A 21,124-nucleotide genomic window follows, 5' to 3' on the forward strand; every position below is an offset into this window, starting at 1 on the left:
TGTTTTCCAGACCAAGAAGTAACTTCTACATCAACCCAGCATGTCTTTTGTCTTTAATGACTTTTTTTTCCACATATAATTTTTTACTTCTTGTATTTTAGATGTATCTATGTTGTACATTATAGTTGTGGAGTTGTTTACCTTAGTTAACATAAATATTTTGTAAAACTTCTAAATTTTATAATTTAAAGTCATTTAATCTATCTGGAATTTACTTTTATCCACATTGTGACAGCTAGTATAATTTATTAAATAAATCACATTTTCCCATCCAACTGAAATACCATCCATGTCCCAAATGCCTTGATCGATTTCTAGGCCACCTAGTATATTCTAGTGGTGTAGTTGTTTATTCCTAAGCAATGCCATATAGTGCTGATTGCTTTGGCTTTATGAAATATTTTCACAACTGCTTTATAAATTTAAATTCAACAGAAATCATCTAACACAGTAATCTGTGCTACCAGGTTAACTCAGTTATATAAAGAGCTCAAAATAAAACTTATTTTTCTATCTCTGAGCATGTACTTGAACTTCCTATAAATGTTAATAACAAACGACTGTTTTAAGGCAGCAATGGTCATTCCTAACCTGATCTAAATGCCTGAGAGGGAGCAGGCTCACTATTCTCACCGATTGCTGTTATTATAAGTGAATACTGAAAAACTGAATTTGAAATGTTATAATAATCAAATACTACCTTTTAAAAAATTTATACATATTTTATATATAGGACTCCATAAAAGATTTTGTTTATAAAATGGGTAGCATTATTAATAAAATTTAAAACTCTTGGTCTAGGGGCACCTGGGTGGCTCAGTCAGTTAAGTGTCCGACTTCAGCTTAGGTCATGATCTCACAGTCCATGAGTTCGAGCCCTGCATCAGGCTCTGTGCTGACAGCTCGGAGCCTGGTGTCTGCTTCAGATTCTGTGTCTCCCTCTCTCTGACCCTCCTCCATTCATGTTCTGTCTCTCTCTGTCTCAAAAATAAAAAAATATCAAAAAAAAATTTAATAAATAAAAAATAAATAAATAAATAATAAAACTATTGGTCTAATACATAAACTTGTGTTGCCTTCAAAATCAATCATTTAACTCTGATTTTTTATTGAGATATAGTTTACAAAACAGAGTTTACCCTTTAAAGTGTTCAATTGAGTAGCTTTTAGTATATTCACAAAGTTTTGCATTGACCACCACTATCTAATTCCTGTTTGTGTGATTTTTTATTATTAAAAAATAGAAAAACAAAAGTACAATTTTCAGTCAATAAATATCATTGGATCCATATACAGTTTGTTACAGAAAGTGAAGTCCACGATTTTAGAATGATGGCCATAACTTATCAACCAAGTAATCAGTTTTCACACAGTTTCAATAACTGCAGCAATTTCCTTGAACTGTCTGTAGAAATTCTGCAGAGAAAAAAGGAAAATATTAACTTTGCTTTTAGAGGATAGGTTAAGTAGTTATTTTACTTATATCTGACCACTAGAGGCTATAGGACATATTAAGTTTGTATGTTAATGTCTATATCACAATTATTATTAGAAAGTTATACAAAACAAACAAATGCAATTTGCAAATTGCAAGCAAAATTACTATTGTAGGGTTGGATAATTAGCTCATGATTAAACTTTTCAGAGGAGCACCTGGAAGGCTCAGTCAGTTAAGCGTCAGACTCTTGATTTTCAGCTCAGTTCATGATCTTAGGGTCATGAGATTGAGCCCCCCATTGGGCTCCATGCTGGGTATGGAGCCTGTTTACAATTCTCTCTCTCTCCCTCCACTGCTCATGCTCTCTCTCTAAAAAATAATAATAAATAATAAAAATAAAATAAAGCACAAAACAAAATTCTTTTGAGATTATACCAGAAAGCGTTATTAAATACCCAACATTGTACTAGGCAATGAAGACAAAAACAAAAATGAGTTTGGGGGGCACCTAGCTGCCTCAGTCAGTACAATATACAACTCCTGATCTCGGGGTTATGAGTCTGAGCCCCATATTGGGTGTAGAAATTATTTAAAAATAGAATCTTTGAAAAAAATGACAGTTTGGTTTCCAGGCTTCAAACCACTTTAAATTTAGTGAAAGACTGTATTTCAGAATGATAGGAGCTGCCTTGTTTAAGATATGGGTTTAGTTACAATAAGAGAAACCCAACAATGACAATGGTTTAAATGGTAGAAGTGTATTTCCCTTTCATTTAAAAATTAAGATGGTGGGGCGCCTGGGTGGCTCAGTTGGTTGAGCGTCCAACTTCGGCTCAGGTCACGATCTCACCACTCGTGAGTTCGAGCCCCGTGTCAGGCTCTGTACTGACAGCTCGGAGCCTGAAGCCTGCTTCGGATTCTGTGTCTCCCTCTCTCTCTCTGCCCCTAACCCACTCACATTCTGTCTCTGTCTCTCTCAAAAATAAATTAACATTAAAAAAAATTAAAAATTAAGCTGGCATGGTTGTTCTCCCATAAAAGTCATCTTTTTTTTCCATCTCCCAAATCTCCAATAAGAGAGGGAGCAAGCAAATTCTTTTCCTTTCTTCTCCTCTACCCACCAGGAAGCTAAGAGGCAAATTTGAAACTTAACCTCATCAATTAGGATACTCTCTAATGACTTACATATTTTCATTTTCCTTCTTATTTGGTCTTAATTCTCTATTTTACTACTTAAGAGTATATATATTTCGTTTTAATTTATATGTAAACTCATTATGGAAAGAAGTTGGATGTCACTATTTCCTTTTTTTTTTTTAAGTTTATTTATTTATTTTGAGAGAGGAAGAGAGAGAGAGTGCAAGTGGGGAAGGGGCAGAGAGAGAGAGGGAGAAAGAGAATCCCAAGTAGGCATGAAGCCTATTTCAAAGTTAAGATTCATTTAGCTTATCATTCTTGAAATTAAGCCTAAAAAGAATAAGAATAAAACAGTTAAATGCAAAGTAAGTATCCTACCAGAGAAGACGAAAACGTCCTAAATATATTCACAGAGGAGCACTGTGAAAGTGATCAAATGTGACGGTACACAAATTCAGCATTATATTGAAAGTACTGAAATTTATCAAGTTCCCAAAGAAAAAAAATTTAGATCTTTTGTGTGTACTAATAAATACACATCAAAACAACTGCAAATACAAACAATTAAAATTTTCCCTCAAGAAAGATTGCATGTTTAAGTAGCAATTACAGAATCAGGAACTACAATTGAATGAGTGAAATCACAAACCTGAAACTGTGGAATGGTCATTTCAAAGGACTTGTTCTTCACTTGGCCTGAATGATCCATCACCTTCAGCAACACTGCAACGTAAGGATACTTGAGAGATCTGCAACTGTCTGAGCTCACTGCCATCCCCAGTTTCCACTGAAAATCTACAAGCTGTAATGAAACATTACAGAACAATACATTGGTAATAAATAACAATGCCATGAATGCAGATATTTATTCAGTTTTACTGCTCTCACATTGAACTTTTAGTTTCAATGCTGGTCAGAGAAAAAGAAAATACCTTCATTTAATACTGTTATGGGAACAATAATCAAATGAAAATGGAGAGAGGCAATAAGGGATATAAAGAGCTGGAAAACAATACTGTCATAATTACAACAGTAAACACACACACGCACACACACACACAAATCTTCACCAGGTATAAAATGGAGGTAGAAGGAAGATGTGGTATTCCTAGGTTTCCTTTCATTTTGCTCTGGCGTTTAAGGGGACTCCCAATGCCTTGTGGCCTCTCTTACCTTACTTTCCTGTTCCACATATGCTTTCTCCCATCCCACAACCCAAAAGTCCTGAAGTGGAAGGTGAATTAAATACCATCTCCTTATGTGACTGAGACTCACATGGGAATCATTCCAGTTTCCTTCTTCATGAGGATCCTCAGCCTAAAGCCTTACACTGACATAAACACTGGGTGATAAGGTGGTTTTAGATTTCATCACTGAGGATGATGAACACTTGCCAGGTGAGGTCCTATGTAGTTTACATGTATTCAATGCCTCACTGAATCATCATAACATCATAGGCTATTATTTCTATTTTGCAGATGACAAAACTGAATTTCAGAGAGCTTAGATAACGTGTGCAAGGTCACACATTTCTGTGATCAGAACTGAAACCAAAGTCTGTTTGACTCCAAAGATTACTGCTTATTGACTACTAGCTGTCTTTGCTTTTAATCTATTTTCTATCAATGACTGCTCAGTGTTGCTGTGGCATAAAACAAGATTGGATAAATGCAGCTCTTAAAACTGACTCTAAAACAGCAGACTGTGAGTAGAGGAATTCTGTTTCTTGTTTTCAAAGCTTAGACAAGTAAATGATACACAGCAGGCACTCACAAAAAATACTTGTTGACTACTTTTTTTGAGAGAGAGAGAAGGCAAGTATGCATGTGCACATGAACAAGCACTCGTGTCGGCGGGGGGAGGGGCAAAGGAAGAGGCAAACAGAGACTCTTCAGCAGGCTCCGCGCACAGCACAGAGCCTGATGCGGGGCTCAGTCTCATGACTGTGAGATCATGACCTGTGCCGAAATCAAGAGTTGGATGCTTAACCAACTAAGCCACCCAGGTAACCCTTGAATGATACTTTTTGCTACCAAATTAATGCTGATAGGACAAAAAGCTTTCCTTGTTAATAAATCTCTTTTTATAAAATTTGGGATCTTTTATAAACAAGATTTATCTGTATACCGCCTAGACGAGACATGCTCCAGAGGTAAGAAGGCAAACAGAGTGAAAATGAAGGATGGAAAAAGAATTTCCATGCAGATAGAAACCAAAGAAAGCTGAGGTAGCTATGCTTAATACCAGACAAATAGACTTTAAAACAAAGACTGTAATAAGAAACAAAAAGGAAGTTACATAATGATAAAGCAGTCAATCCAACAAGAAGATATAACGTGTAAATATTTATGCATCCAACATAGGAATACTAGATATACAGTGCAAATATTAACAGACCTAGAAGGAGAAACAGACAGCAATATGATAGTAGGAGACTTTAATACCCTTCTTATATCAATGGATAGAACATCCAAATGGAAAATCAATAAAGAAACATCAGCTTTAAATAACACGTTAGCCCAAATGGACTTAACAGTTATTTACAGAACATTCCATCCAAAGGCAACAGAATACATATTCTTCTCAAGTGCACATGGAACATTTGCTAGGATCGATATCCTCTGAGGCATTTCTTCCAACCACAATGGTATGAAACTAGACATCAATTACAAGAAAAAATCTAGAATATCCACAAATATGTGGAGACATAACAACATGCTACTAAATAATCAACGGGTCAAAGAAGAAATGAAAAGAGAAATCTAAAAAAATACCTTGAGACAAAGCAAAATGCAAATGTAGCATGCCAAATTGTGTGGGATGCAGCAAAAGCAGTTCTAAAATAGAAGTTCATGGTGATAAATGCCTACATCAAGAAACAAGAAAAATCTCAAATAAATAAGCTAACTTTACACTTCAAGAAAACAGAAAAGGAACAGAGATGCCCACAGTCAGCAGAAGAAAGGATATAACAAAGATTAGAGTAGAAATAAATGAAATAGAGACTAAAAAGACAATAGAAAATATGAAGAAAACTAAAAACTGGTTCTGCAAAAGACAAAATTGAGCATTTTAACTTAAAGATTAAACAAAAATTAAGGCTTTAGCTAGACTTACCAAGAAAAAAGAGGAAAATAAAATCCAAAATGAAAGAGGAGATGTTATAAGTGATTCCACAGAAATACATAGGATCATAAGATACCACTGTAAACACTTACATACCAACAAATTGAACAACCTAGAAGAAATGGAAAAATTCCTAGCAACATACAAACCACCAAGCATGAATCATGATGAATTAGGAAATATGAACAGACCAACTACTAGCAAGGAGAGTGAATCAGTAATCAAAGACTTCGCAACGAACAGAAGTCAGAGACCAGATGGCTTCACTGATGAATTCTACCAAACATTAAAACAAGAATTAATATGAATCCTTCTCAAACTTGCCACAAAACAAGCAAAACAAAACAAAAAACCAGGGAGAACTTTTCCAAATAAACTTATGAAGCCAACATTACCCTGATACTAAAAGGAGACAGGTAAGCCACAAGAACAGAAAATTACAGGCCAATATTCGTGATGCACATAAATGCAAAATTCTCAAAAAAAATTAGCAAACTGAATTCAACAGTATATTAATAGGACCATATACCATGATCAAATCAGTTATTCCAGGGATGCAAGGTTGGTTCAACATCTATAAATCAGTCAATGTGATACACATTTTAAAAAAATAATAAAAAATAAATAAATAAAATAAAAAGATAAAAGATAAAAATCATATATAATCATCTCAATAGAAGCAGAAAAAAGCATCTGACAAACTTCAATATCCATACATAAAAAACAACAACCTCTCAACAAAGCAGCTATAGAGGGAATATACCTTAACATAATAAAGGCTATATATATGTATATGTGTGTGTGTGTATATATATATATATACGTATATATATGTATATATATATGACAAATATATGACAAGCTTACAACTAACATGATACTCAATAATGAAAAGCTAAAAGCTTTTCCTTTCAGATCAGGAACATGAAGATGATGTCCACCCTCACCAATTTTATTCAACATAGAATCAGAAGTCCTAGTCAGAGCAATTAGGCAAGAAAAACAAGTAAAAGGCATCCAAACTGGAGGGAAAGAAGTAAAACTGTCACTATTTGCAGATGACATACAAAGGAAACCTTAAGGATTTCATTAAGAAAGAATAAATAAAAAATAAAAATTAAAAAAAAACTGGTAGAACTAATAAATTCAATAAAGTTGTAGGGTATAAAAGGAATACATAAAAATCTGTTGCATTTTTATGCACTAATAATGAACTATCTGAAAGAGAAATGTTTTCTCAATTTCTCTTTCAGATAGCTCATTACAAAATAATACCATTTATGATTGCATCAAAAAGAATAAAATACCTAGGAATAAATTTAACCAAGGAGGTGAAAGACCTATACACTGAAAACTACAAGACATTAATGAAAGAAATTGAAGACACAAATAAATGGAAAGATATCCTGTGCTCATGGATTGGAAGAATTAATGTTGTCCTTACTACCCAAAGCAATCTACAGATTCAATGCAATCCCTATCAAAATCCCAATGATAATTTTCACAGAAATAGAAAAAACTCCTAAAATAAGTATGAAAGCACAGAAGACCCCAAAGAGCCAAAGCAATTTTAGAAAGAACAAAGCTGGAGGCATCACACTTTCTGGTTTCAAACTGTATTACAAAGGTATAGTAGTTTTAAAAGTACGGTATTGGCATGAAAAAAGACACACAGGTCAAATGCAACATAATCGAGAGCTCACAGAAATAAACCCATGCATATAAGGTTATTTAGCTTATGACAAAAGAGGTAAGAATATACAGCAGTGAAAGGACAGTATCTTCAATAAATAATACTGGGAAAACTGAACAGCCACATGCAAAAGAAGGAAACTTGACCACTATCTTATACCATACATAAAAATCTACTCAAAATGGTTAACGACTTGAAAGTAAGACCTGAAACCATAAAATTCCTAGAAGAAAATGTAGGCAGTAAGCTCCCTGACACAGAAGTCTTGGCGATGATTTTTTGAGTTTGACACCGAAAGCAAAAGCAGCAAAAGCAAAAGTATACAAGTGGGACTACATTAAATTAAAAAGCTTCCGCACAGCAAAGGAAACCACCGGCAAAATGAAAAGGTGGGGTGCCTGGCTGGCTCAGTCACTTGAGTGCTGGACATCAGGTCAGGTTATGATCTCATGGTTCCTCGGTTCAAGCCCTGCATTGGGCTCCCACTGACAGTGCCGAACCTGCTTGGGATTTCTCTATCTGCCCCTCTCCCACTCTCTCTCTCTCAATAAATAAATAAACTAGCAAACAAACCTTACCAAAAAGGCAACCTACTGAATGGGAGAATATAACTGCAAATCATAAATGACAAGGGGTTAATATCCAAAAAATGTAAAGAACTCATACAACTCCATACAAACAAACAAAAATCGGACTTAAAAATGAGCAGAAGCGGGGGTGCCTGGGTGGCTCAGTCAATTGAATGACCGACTCTTGGTTTTGGCTCAAGTCATGATCTCACAGTTTATAGATTTGAGCCCCACGTCGGGCTCTGCTGTCAGTGTACAGCCTGCTCAGAATTCTCTCTCTCCATCTCTCTCTGCCCCTTGCCTGCTCATTCCTCTCTCTCTCTCTCTCTCTCTCTCTCTCTCTCTCTCTCTCTCTCTCTCATTAAATAAACTTAAAAAAAAAAATGAGAACACTAAATAGACATTGTCCCAAAAAAAGACACCTAAATCTCCAACAGGTACATGAAAAGATGCTCAACATCATTAATCATCAGGGAAATATGTGTCAAAATCATAATATCACCCCACACCTGTCAGAAATGCTATTATAAAAAAAAACAAGAAATAAGCATTTATGAGAATGTAGAGAAAAGGGAACCCTCATGCACTGTTGGTAGGAATAAAGATTGGTGCAGCCACCATGAAAAACAGTATGAAGCTTCCTCAAAAAATTAAAAATATAACTGCCAAATGATCTAGCATTCCCACTTCTGGGTAGTTATCTGAAGAAAATGAAAACACTAATTCAAAAAGATATCTGCATTCCCATGTTCATTGTAGCATTGTTACACTAACCAAGATATGGAAACAACCTAAGTGTCCATCAGTGGATGAATGGATAAGGAAAATGTAGTATATACGAACAACGGAATATTATTCAGCCATAAAAAAGAATATGCAACAACATAGCTAGACCTTGAGAACATTATGCTAAGTGAAAAAGAACAGAAAAAGACAAATACCGTATGATCTCTTACATGTGGAATCTACAAAAGAAAACTAAGCACATAAAACAGAGCAGGCTGGTGGTTGCAAGAGGGGGTTGGGGGAGTGGGAGAAATGGGTGAACTTTTTTATTAGTTTAAATAAACTGAACTTTTAAAAATTTAAATTTAAAATTAAAGGAGGGATTGGTGGAGACCAAAATTTTCTCCCATCTCAGAGGCACTTTGGGCTACTCTGTTAATATAATAAAGCCAGGCTAGTGCTATAGAAGGTTAACATCTTTAATAGGTACAAAGATTGTGTAATTCCATTTTAAATAAAAGTTTTCTATGTAAAAATAAAGAAGATAACAGAAGAACTACAAATGGTTAAAAAACTTATGGAAAGGTACTCACCTTCATTAGGAAACAGAGAAATGCAAATTTGAACCACAATAAGATACCACCACACACCTACCAAAATGGCAAAATCTTTAATCTGCCAATTCCAAGTACTGGCAATGAAGTATGTGTCACATGCTATCGATGGAAGTCTAAATTGGGCTAATGTTTTGGAGTATTGGTTTTATCTAGTAAAACCAAAGTTACGTATACCTCTGATCCAGCAACTCAATTACTAGAGATATATCCTAGAAAAACTTGTGCATATGTACACACAATACATGTATGTTCTGAGCAACTATATCCCTAATAGCCCTAAACTGAAACCACCCAAATATTCATCAGTAGTAAGATGGATAAATGAAGTATGTGCAGCAATGAACTTCAGCTACACTTAACACCAAAAATGTTGAAAGAAACGAAGTCAAAAGTTATGTGATTCCATTCACTTAAACTTGAGAAATAGGAAGTATAATAGTAAGGTTGCATACACAGGTGGGAAAACTATACATAAAGGTCAGAACATGATTATCACAAAAGGATCATCATTACCTCTAGGGAGGAGGGAAGGGAGGGGTTTGATTGGGGAAGGGCATGTGGTGGGTTTTTGGGATACTGGTAATGCTCCATTTCTTGAATTTGATTGTGGTTACAAAGGTGTTCACTTTAAAATTATTCATTAAGCTGTCCACGATAATGCACTTTTTTTGCCTATGCTATCTTGTAGGTATCAGGTGTGGGAAGTGAATATAAATCAGTGAGTTTCACATTTCTGGTTGAAAGGAAAATTTTATTGTACAATACAGTGACCAAGGGAATGCTTTACAGAGGGCATAAGCTTTCAGCTCAGTTTTGAAGATTAAATACAACTGAATATGAGAGGAAAATGTGTTTTCTTTATATATTCCATAAATATACATGTAACAAAAAAAATAAATGTTTAATAATATTTAGCTGAACCAACTAGAGATGGAGATAGTCAGTATCTGGTATAAGAGAGAGCACTGGGCGCCTGGGTGGCTCAGTCGGTTAAGCGTCTTAACTTCGGCTCAGGTCATGATCTCACAGTTCGTGAGTTCAAGCCCCACATCAGGCTCTGTGCTGACAGCTCGGAGCCCAGAGCCTGCTTCAAGTTCTATTTCTCCCTCTCTGCCCCTTCCTCTCTCATGCTCTGCCTCTTTCTCTCAAAAATAAATAAAAATTAAAAAGAGAGAGAGAGAGAGAGAGAGAGAGAGAGAGAGAGAGAAAGCATTTACGTGCCTTACAGGGGAAGGCTCCTATAAGTATGGAATATAAAGCTGACAAAAGAAGTCAAGAAGCCAATAAATCTTTTCGAATTCTGAGTTTTCAAAGGTTTTCAAAGTATTCTCGAATACTTGATCTCATAGGAAATATATCATATTAAGTCATTTAAATGTTTCCTGTATGCAGAGGGGACTCACTGAAACTTTTCAGTAAAAGGAATGATATGAAAGTATTGATTAAAAAACATTCATCTGGTGGCAGCAGAATACAATAATCCAGGTGCCTGATTATTTTAAGTGCCTGAACTGAGGTGGTAAAGGTAGGGTTAAGCTGATCCTTAAAGAATGAATCAGTAGGCCTTGATTATTTTCCTCATAATTATGGGAGAGATCCAAGACAACTATGAAAATCCGAGTGCGGATGATGAGAATTCTGATATCATGTATCAATTAGGACTCTATATATCCAGTCCAAAGGTATTATCAAGTGGTGATAGAGGATATTTAAATAGCAATGTTCAGTAAGTGGCTAAAAATCCAGGAACAGAATTTGAGTTCATGATTAGACATACAGTTTTTATATTAGATCAATGGTGATACTCATTCTTAAACTTATTCAGCCTGTACAATTCCTTGTTGCTTTCCTGTATACAGGAAAATGGTACAGAAAATCATTACCTATTTGACTTTGTCTGAAATAAAACTCTGGATTATTTAGACCATTTCAAACCAAAAAGCAATTAAGAAATACAATGTTGGAATCCACTGATCATTGCAACGGTGGAATGGGCAGGTGAGGAAATATGAAGAACTTACTGTGCAAAATGAGTATTCCTAAATAAAAAAAAGCTGGGGTTAGGTTTATGAGATGAGAATTTTTCAAATCGTAACCTGAACATTTAAGTGCAAATTAAAAGCAAATTATAGGGGCGCCTGGATGGCTCAGTTGGTTAAGCATCCAACTTCGGCTCAGGTCATGATCTCACAATTCATGAGTTTGGGCCCTGTGTCGGGCTCTGTGCTGACAGCAGCCTGGAGCCTGCTTTAGATTCTGTGTTTCCCTCTCTCCCTGCCCCTCCCCTGCTCATGCTCTGTCTCTCTCTCTCTCTCTCTCTCAAAAATGAATAAATGTAAACAAAAAAAAAATTTTAAAGCAAACCTTCTAATAAATGTGGTTTAGCCTTAAATAGGAATTAACTGTATCAAGGATTTTAATAAGAAAAGAACAAAAGAGAAAAATCAGAACAGAACATGCTTCCATTAGGGAGAATATTAAGAATGAAGTAATATAGCCCAAAAACTCTTGTAGAATTACGAACGTGAATTAAAAATGAAAATGTACAAACTAGTACATGAGTAGTGAAAAAAATATGAGAACATCCCAAAGTAAAATGAATACAAAGAAAAAAAAATCACAAAACAAATATAGATATTGAAAGATAAACGAAGACATTAGCTGTAGTCAGTCACACTTAAAATTGATATGGTAGCTGCAATTACTTACACAAAACATCATAGAAAAATTGTCCATAAAGAAAAAATATCGATAAAGACCACTTCGGTTTAAATTTAATTTTTATTTTGTCAAAATACGACATAAAATACTAGAAAAACAATCATGTATAACTCCATCCTAGAAACTATTTTCTTATTCCTGTATCCCCATTTCTAGTCCTCATATGTAATTTTTACAGAGTCATAAAATACACACTTCTATGGCCTCTCCTTTTTTAAGTGAAAGTTTGCCAAAGGAAGGAATGCTAACTATTCTGCACACATTAATCTCTCTCAAAAGTATTGAAAGCAAAAGACTGGTCAAACAACTCATCCAATGATCTCAAACTAATATAGCTGTTATTCCAACCCTAATTTGTCTGATGCCATATTCTATCCAGTTTTCATTATGCCTAGCTGCAACATGATTACTATCTGGAATTAAATTAAGTTGTAGTAGGTCAAGAAAGTAAATTGGTCTAGGGTGGCATGAAAACATTTGTCACCTTCTAAATGCTAAACCTGAGCTGTCCAATACAGCAGGCATTAGCCAAATGTGACTATTTAAATTAATAAAATAAAAATCGTTTTCAGTTCCTCAGTTGTGCTAGCCACATAGCAAGTGCTCCACGGCCACATATGGCTACTGCTCCCATACTGGACAGTGCCAACCAACACAGAACATTTCTGCCATCATAGAAGTTCTATTGGACAGCGCTATGCCACACCCTGTGTTTACATGTGTAAAGTGATTAAGGCAGGAGTTATTAGCAAATTTCTACTTAAGAATTCATATTACTCTAGTCCAAGTATACATTTTCCAAGTCATTAGTCTTCCTCATTTTCTTAAAGGATTTTTTTTAAGTTTATTTGTTTATTTAGAGAGAGAGAGAGAGAGAGAGAGAGAGAGAGAGAGGACATACACACAAGCGGAGGGAGGGACAGAGAGAGGAGAGCGAGAATCCCAAGTGGGGATTTGGTTGCAGTGACAGCGCATAGCCTGAACCTGAACTGGGGCTGGATCTCACAAACTGGGAGGTCATGACATGAGCTGAAATCAAGAGTCTGACGCTTAACCGACTAAGCCACCCAGGCTCCCCCTTCCTCATCTTGTTTACAGGCACCTTCACCCATACTCCTTTTAATGTTCTCAGTAGCACTCATCATTATCTGAAATTATCACATTTCCTTATTTATCACCTGTCTCCCCAAAAAATGCAAACTTCCTAAGAGAAAGAACATTATCCATCTAGTTTACTACTGAATCTACTAGAACAGTATGTGGTACAAAGTGAATGTTCAAATAAGTATTTGTTGAACTAATATGTTTGGAAATGCTCAGGCATGTGGTAACTGGTCTCTAAAGATGGCTTCCAACAATTAGTGTCACCCCTCCCTGTACGTACATGTCATTCCTCATATTAAGTGGAGCTTATTCTCCCCCTGCAGCCATCTGAGTTGTCCCTGTGATTGCTTTAAGCAACAGAATATGACAGAAGAGGCTTTCTGGAATCTTTGAGCCTAGACCTTAGGAGAACTGAAAGTGTCTGCCTCCTTCTTCATGGAAGGCTGGCTCTTGGGCCTCTCCCTCTTGGAACCCAGCTACCCTAATTTGAGCAGCCATGTAGGAAGAATCAAGTCACTCCAATTATTAGCTCTGGCTGAGCTCTTAGCCGAAGTTATCACTAGCCATGTGAGCCCCCTTCGTTTCTGGCTCAATCACACTCCTAAATGACGGGGAGTAGAAGCTAGCTAAGTCCAGGTAACCCCCAGAGTCTTGGAAGATCATTAAACTGTTGTTTCAAGTCACTGAGTTTTCGGTAGTTTGTTACACAGCAATGATAACTAAAGCAGTGTAAACATAATCAGCTGAGAATAACTTTGTCAATAAACTTAACATTTATTCGTTAATGACATCGAAAATTCATTCTCATGGGCAGAAGACATGAACAGGCATTTTTCCAAAGACATCCAGATGGCTAACAGACACATGAAAAGATGCTCACTCACCATCAGGGAAATAACAAATCAAAACCACGAGGAGATTCCACCTCACACCTGTCAGAATGGCTAAAATTAACAACACAATAAACAACAGCTGTTGGTAAGGAAGTGTAGAAAAGGGAACCCTTTTGCACTGTTGATGGGAATGCAAACTGGTGCAGCCACTCTGGAAAACAGTATGGAGGGTCCCCAAAAAGTTAAAAATAGAACTACCCTACAATCCAGCAGCTGCACTACTGGATATTTACCCAAAGGATACAAAAATAAAGATTCAAAGGGGTACATGCGCCCTGATGTTTACAGCAGCACTACCAACAATAGCCAAACTATGCAGAGTCCAAGTGTCCAATGACTAATAAATGAATAAAGAAGTTGTGGTATATATGTATAATGGAATATTACTCAGCCATCAAAAAGGAGGAAATCTTGTCATTTGCCACAAAGTGGATGCAGACAGAGTGTATTATGCTAAGTGAAATAAGTCAGAGAAAGACAAATAGCATGTGATTTCACTCATATGTGGAATTAAAGAAACAAAACAGATGAACAAATAGGAGGGGGGAGAAAAGAGAGTGTGAAACAAACCATCAGAGACTCTTAAAGATAGACAACAAACTGAGAGTTGATGGAGGCAGGTGGAGGTGGGATGGACTAGACAGGTGACGGGTATTAGGAGGGCACCTGTTGTGATGAGCACTGGGTATTGTATGCTAGTGATAAATCACTGACTTCTACTCCTGAAACCAATATTGCACTTCATGTTAACTAACTAGAATTTAAATAAAAATTTGAAAAAAAAATTCTCATAATCATATAAATCTGAAATATATTAGTTTCTAGAAATTTTGACAAAAACAGCTAAAAGATATTTCATATTTGGTTAGTGAAACCTGTTATTTACCTCTGAGAGACGCTAATACCTCCAATAAAAATAATACAGAAGAACAAAGCCTTTGCCATTAAGCACGTTCACTACTAATAAATTCATAGTACATATGCCCTCCAACACCAGGTACACATCATCTTCCCTCAAAAGTGTTTTTCATCCTCATTTCATGTCTACTGATGAATGCCATTCCCATAGTGTCACGGGTTTGAAATGGCGGTAAACTGATTTTTCTCTCTCTTACTCAAAATATGTAAGAATTGATAGGTATTCAAATTTTATTTCAGAGAATGCCAACATTTATTCCCTTCTTCCGAGTCTCACTGCTATAGACCTACACAAAGTTGTTTTTGTTTTTTTTAATCTTGCCTTAAATTTTACCATAGCCTCCTAATTAGTTTCTCGCCTACAGTCTTTGTTGGCTCTAATCCAGATTAGAGTCTCCAAATACTGTTTATAGATGAACCAAATCTAATAACACAGGTCAAAACCTGTAAAGTCTACTGTCTCACGAGTTAGTTACCAACCGGGCACTTGAGTCATTGCCCGAAACAATCCCAGTTTTCCCACCCATATCCAAAAGGGACGGCCTCCCTTCTTCAGATTCTCATTCAGTCTTTACACTTATGCTCATACTGCTCATCCTTCTTGCAACAGAATTCTCAAACATCTACTTCAAACTCCTCTCAAAGTCTACCTGCTCCATGAAGTCTTCCCTGGGTTTACTCAACCTTTTTTTTTTTTTTTTTAATTTTTTTTTTCAACGTTTATTTATTTTTGGGACAGAGAGAGACAGAGCATGAACGGGGGAGGGGCAGAGAGAGAGGGAGACACAGAATCGGAAACAGGCTCCAGGCTCTGAGCCATCAGCCCAGACTCTGACGCGGGGCTCGAACTCACGGACCGCGAGATCGTGACCTGGCTGAAGTCGGACGCTTAAACGACCGCGCCACCCAGGCGCCCCTTTACTCAACCTTTCTATGAATATTCCTGTCATTTCTTACACTCGACCATTTAGAACATTCTACCTCGTACAGGAGTCATTTGTGGATTTGTCTCCCACCTCTACATCCACTAGACTGTAAACTTCTTAAGGGCAGTTCATACATCCAACACAATACACAAAAGAACAAAAACAGTCATACATTTATGAACCACTTTATAAAATGCACAATAGTTTAAGTCACTATGTCTCATATATGGGAAGAGGGAAAGTAACACAACATATTATGTGTCAATAAAACATCTTACATTGATTTATACCATACAACTGGTAAGAAAGAAAGCGATAACATGTGGCAGCAGTAGGACTAATCATTCATCTGTGAGGAAGAGTTCTAATTAGACATCTAAAGGAAAATCATGAACTACTTCGAAACACTATCAAAATGTGTAAAAATGGATAATCTGAGACCTCTGGTGCTGGGTCATATGTAGCACTATGACTTGTTAGATTTAACAAACAGATTCTGAAGCCAGACAGACCTGAATTTGAATCTCAGCTCTGCTACCTTCTAACAATGTAGCTTTGGATAAGTTACTATGTCTTTATGCTCTAACATTCAATAAGAATTTACTGAAGAATACGATTTTCTAAGCACTGGGGATATAAAAAAAGAATAAAACAAAGTTCCTGACCTCAGGACCTTAACTTCCAGTGGGGAAGGCAGACAATAAACAAATAAATATTAACAACAAGAAATAAATATAAAAAGTGTAAAAAAAAATGCAGAGTAAGGGGATAGAATGACTGGGAAGGTTAATTAGGTAGAGCGTGGGGGAGACTTCTCTGAGGAGTGGCTTTTGAGTAGAAAGGGAACAGAATAAAGGAAAGGAAAAAGCACATGGACCTCTGGAAGAGAGAGCATTCTGGACAGAGGGAGAAGCATGCCTGACACAACTAGGGAACAACAATGGGGCCCAGGTAGCTCGAGCGGCATGAGCTACAAGAGATGAGAGATCAGTTTTTGAATGGCCCCGCAGAACATGGTCAATATATAAGACTTTTTTTCTGGTGTGACAGGTATCACTTAAAAGACTGAGCAGGGTAAAGACCTGGTCTAACTTAAATTGCAAAAGGCTCACCCAAATTGCTGGATAGGGCATTATGTTTAAGAAGGAAAGCTAGGAGACTCAATTAGGAGCCTATTGTAGTAGTCTAGACAAGAGGATGAAGGCTTGGCACAGGTGGTGGCAGGGGAAGATGCCTTTAGAGTATATTTTAAAGATGGAGAGAACAGTATGCTGATGGCTGATAGACAGTATGGGGGGGGTACGTGAACTCTCACTGGAGGTGTGATCCCAATTAACCTGACTAATTCATACATTGGTGAGAAATATTTAAAGAACAAGAAAAGGTATTATAGCTCAAGCCTAAATATTAGCTATATCTGGTGCATTTTAAAAAGCATATACTACAAACATAAATGACTGAGAGCTGGGTAATGGATTCTTCTTCCTTCAATGATATTCTTGAATAATCTACCCCCCTGGCCGAGCATTATGTTTAGAACCACATCATAAACTAGGAATTAAAAAGTTCAATTTAGGAGTTCCTGGAGGTGAAACTCACAGAAGTGTGAGGGTGCCCCCCACCCATGACTGGATCCCTGAGATTCTAATTCTCAGACTTGTCCACACTGAGCCTCTAGCAACTTATCAATTATAGTTTGGATGTTCCCACCCTGGCACTGGTTTCCACAGAGATTTCCATTCCGGTAAATTGTAATTCTCTGTATTCACCTCACTGTCTCTCCAGTTTGGGGGCAGCAGTTTGTCCTGTGACCTCACTTCTCTGACGGATCTAAGACTTGTTCATTCTTTGGTTTGTTTCGCTTCTTACTCATGGTTAGGATGAAGTGACGACTTCCATATTCTGAGCTCCATACATGCCAGACTAGAAACTGACAGTCTAGCACTCATCATAATTTTCTTCATAAAGGTTTTAAACATCTTTTGTTAGATATATCGCAAAGTACTTTATAATTTATGTTGTAAATGATGTCTCTTATAAAAATATTTTTCGGCTCTGTGTCTGAATTAAACAATTGAATCATCTTGCTAAAGTCTCATACTAATTCTAATGTTTGTGCATTATCTTGGCTTTTTCTATGTAAACGATCATATAACCTGTGAATGATTGCACAAAAGGAATGAGGAGTAGGCTGAAAACAGCCCCCTCCCCTGACCAAATGTCTGCATTCTAATCCCCAAAACCTGTGAATACGTCATCCTATATGACAAAACAGACTTTACAGACAGGACGAAATTAAAGATCTTGAGATTGGGAGAGTTTCCTGAATTATCCAGGTGGGCCCAACATAGTCATAAGGAGGCAAAAGGCTCAGAGTCACAGGAAAGAGTTGTGGTGATGGCAGCAGAGGTAGGAATGCTGTGCCTTCAAGACAGAAGTAAAAGCCACAAGCCAAGGAGTGTAGACAGCCTCTAGAAACCGGAAAAGAAAAGGAAATAAAATCTTCCCTAGAGCTCCCACAAGGAACACAGCCCAGCCAACACCTTGACTTGAGCCCCACAAAACTAATTTCAGACTTCCACCTTCCAGAACCATTATAAATCTGTGTTGTTTTAAACACTACCCCCCCAAAGAGGTTCAATTTATTAAAGCCCTATAATCAATATAATTCAGCTTCAGCACATCTTACTCAACTAAACATATGATTTGGTGTAAGTGAATGGATACAATAATTTATAAAAGACTGAATCAAAGTACACTAACCCAATAACTCAGAGCAAAGCCAGATAAGGGGGTTGATTAATCTTTCTGAGTGCCCCCTACTTCCCAGGAATCCTCGGAAGCAATAGCATTTGGAGACAGATGACAGAGAGCAGTCAATGGACATCCCTCTGCCCTTTTATTTCTTATCTCATCCCTTTCTTACATTTTGTTTGGGCCTGGGAAACTCCTGACCTAAAATGCTCTAGTTTTAGTACTGTTCCTCTGGGAAATGTGTTATTAGGCTATCTGCCTAAAAATAATTTATTACCTGGAACAGGACAGGAACACTTAGAACAAAGAGGCATAAAAATATTTTAAAATTCAAATTCTTATTTCTGGCATAAAAAAGGTAGACATTGAAAGGTTAAAGGCGGTATACTTTCCAGCTACAAAGTAACTTTTTTAAAGACTTCGAACATGTTTGCAGCTTTACCTTTGTATACTTTAACAATTTCTTCTCTTTATATAGCACACGCCACAATACTGTGTACCTGGCTTTGAATACACTCTCAGCACGAACAGTAATTGCTCTGTCCGCTTTGGGCTGGAGTGGGTGGTGCAGGTTCAATTACAATGGCAGCAGCTACTGCGTCCGGGGCAAAGTGGAAAGAGCAATTCTAGGTGTCGGGACGAAAGTCACAGACTCGCAGACACAGGCCTTGGACTAGGGGGACAGCTGAGGAAGGCTCACGGGGGCTTGGTCCCAGGCTGACGGAGGCAGGAGGAAGGCCAGGTGCTACCGCCAGCCCCTTGCCCAGCTGACGCCGGCAGAGGGCGGGGCCGCCCATTCACTCACCTGGTTGGTGACCTGAAATGGAAGCAGAGAACACAATTTAGGGAAAGATCCCTCTAGCTCCAGAGCCCCGCTGCCCCGGCTCGTCTGAGGACAGGACTTACCTTGGACTTGGCATCCAGTTGCGGCTCGCCGCAGTCCTCCATACCAAACCGCTAGGGCTCACACCACCAACCGATCAGGTGGTCTGTCCCCGGGCGCCAGCACTTCCGCTTCCTCCTCCCGCCCCTCGCGGACCGGCGCACGCAGCGGAAGTAGGGGGACTTGAAACAAACATATTTGTGTAACTCACCCTGAGTGTTAATTAAATATTAGTTTCAAGGAGACACTCAGCAGCAAGGAAATTTCTATGGGGGAAAGGTCCTAAGATTTTGGAGATACCTTATGAAGTGATGGATAGATTAACTTCAGTATGCCTCCTTCCCCTTCTGACCTGGAGACGTGGACTCTTCCGGTCTGGGCCCACAGCGCTTTTTGCGCGCGTGAGCTGGCGGGCGCGCGACTAATGTATCTCCACAAAGTTCAAGAACAGCTGGATCACCACACCCTTTCCTCCCACAGAAGTCTTTGGGCTGGGAGATCCCAGTGGTAACTATAGTTATATGATTAGCTTTTGTCACTCGGATTTACTGCACTGGCCCAGCTGCGGTGGGATGGGGATGCTATTCTTTATCACGCTGCCACTGACCTACTCCAGCCCTCTACGTGACCGTGGGAATAGCCTTCTCATCTGGTCTTCTTTCCTCTACGCAGCTCACATCCATTCTACCCAGTAGCTAAAGCGACTTCTCTTTCTCGCCAAATTTTTATTTTAAAAAACGCAAATTTTTGGAGAAAAGTTGCAAAAGCAGTTCAATGAACATCTCTATACCCTTCATCTAGATTCACCAACTTAACATTTTAACCATTTGCTTTACCTTTAGCTCCATACACGGTAATGATGGCACCTCATCTCTAAATACTTGAGCCTGTGGCGCATTTCCTAAGTCATCACAATACTACCACAATACTACTACACAGATTTAACACTGACAAAATACTGGGATCTAACACGTCGGGCAAGTTCAAATTTCTCCAGTGGTCTCAACGACATTCTTTAAAACTTTCCAACCCTACCCACCCCCAGAATCTAATCAAGAACTACTTGTTGAATTTAGTTATTGTGTCTGCTCCGTCTCTTCAAATCTAGAACTGCACTATTGAAGGGTCCATCGGACTGCAGTGGTTTTTCACTGGACCCTCTGAGGGAGAATCTGTTCCTGGTTGTTGCCAGAACTCAGTTCAATGAAGGTCCCACTTCCTTGCTAGCTTTTGGATGGGGGTTCTCAGTGTCTAAAGGACATCAGCATTCTTTGGCTTGTGGCCCTTTTCCTCTGTCTTCAAAGCCATTAATGGCAGGTCAAGTCCTCCTCACACTTTGAATCATTCTGACCTCCCCTTCTGCATCATCTCTCCTTTCTTGTCTTCTTTCACCAATCTCTGACTCCAGCTTGAGCAGCTTCTGTCTTTAAGGTCTCAAATGATTAGACTGAGCATACTCAGATAATCCAAGATAATCTCTACATCTCAAGGTCCACAACCTTAAATAACCTACACAATCCTTTCAGAGCAGTACCCAGATTAGTGCCTGATTCAATAACCAGGGGAGGGGACCCTTACGGGGAGGGGCATCTTTAAAATTCTGCCTACTGCAAACAGTC

At 37.8% G+C, this 21,124-nt stretch overlaps 1 protein-coding gene across 1 annotated transcript; it reads right to left on the reverse strand.

Annotated features, from left to right (window-relative positions):
• Nucleotides 1–1,208: 1,208 nt before the first annotated feature.
• On the reverse strand, nt 1,209–19,672 carry COMMD6 (COMM domain containing 6). Its single transcript, XM_003980446.4, has 4 exons — nt 19,529–19,672; nt 19,428–19,439; nt 3,225–3,377; nt 1,209–1,416 (listed from the first exon to the last, which is right to left on the reverse strand). The coding sequence occupies exons 1-4, from the start codon at nt 19,568–19,570 to the stop codon at nt 1,366–1,368; spliced, it is 258 nt and encodes an 85-aa protein (XP_003980495.1). The 5' UTR covers nt 19,571–19,672; the 3' UTR covers nt 1,209–1,365.
• Between the last annotated feature and the right edge of the window lie 1,452 nt (nt 19,673–21,124).

Source organism: Felis catus, chromosome A1 (genome assembly GCF_018350175.1).
Source record: "Felis catus isolate Fca126 chromosome A1, F.catus_Fca126_mat1.0, whole genome shotgun sequence".
Classification (NCBI taxonomy): domain Eukaryota; kingdom Metazoa; phylum Chordata; class Mammalia; order Carnivora; family Felidae; genus Felis; species Felis catus.

What these genes read in the sequence shown, in the direction of transcription:
- COMMD6 (XM_003980446.4), bottom strand. Translation starts at nt 19,570, where the DNA reads ATGGAGGACTGCGGCGAGCCGCAACTGGATGCCAAGTCCAAG. An exon ending in TGACCATTCCACAGTTTCAG is followed by an intron (nt 1,417 to 3,224) that starts GTTTGTGATTTC and finishes TTTTCTCTGCAG; the next exon opens with AATTTCTACAGACAGTTCAA.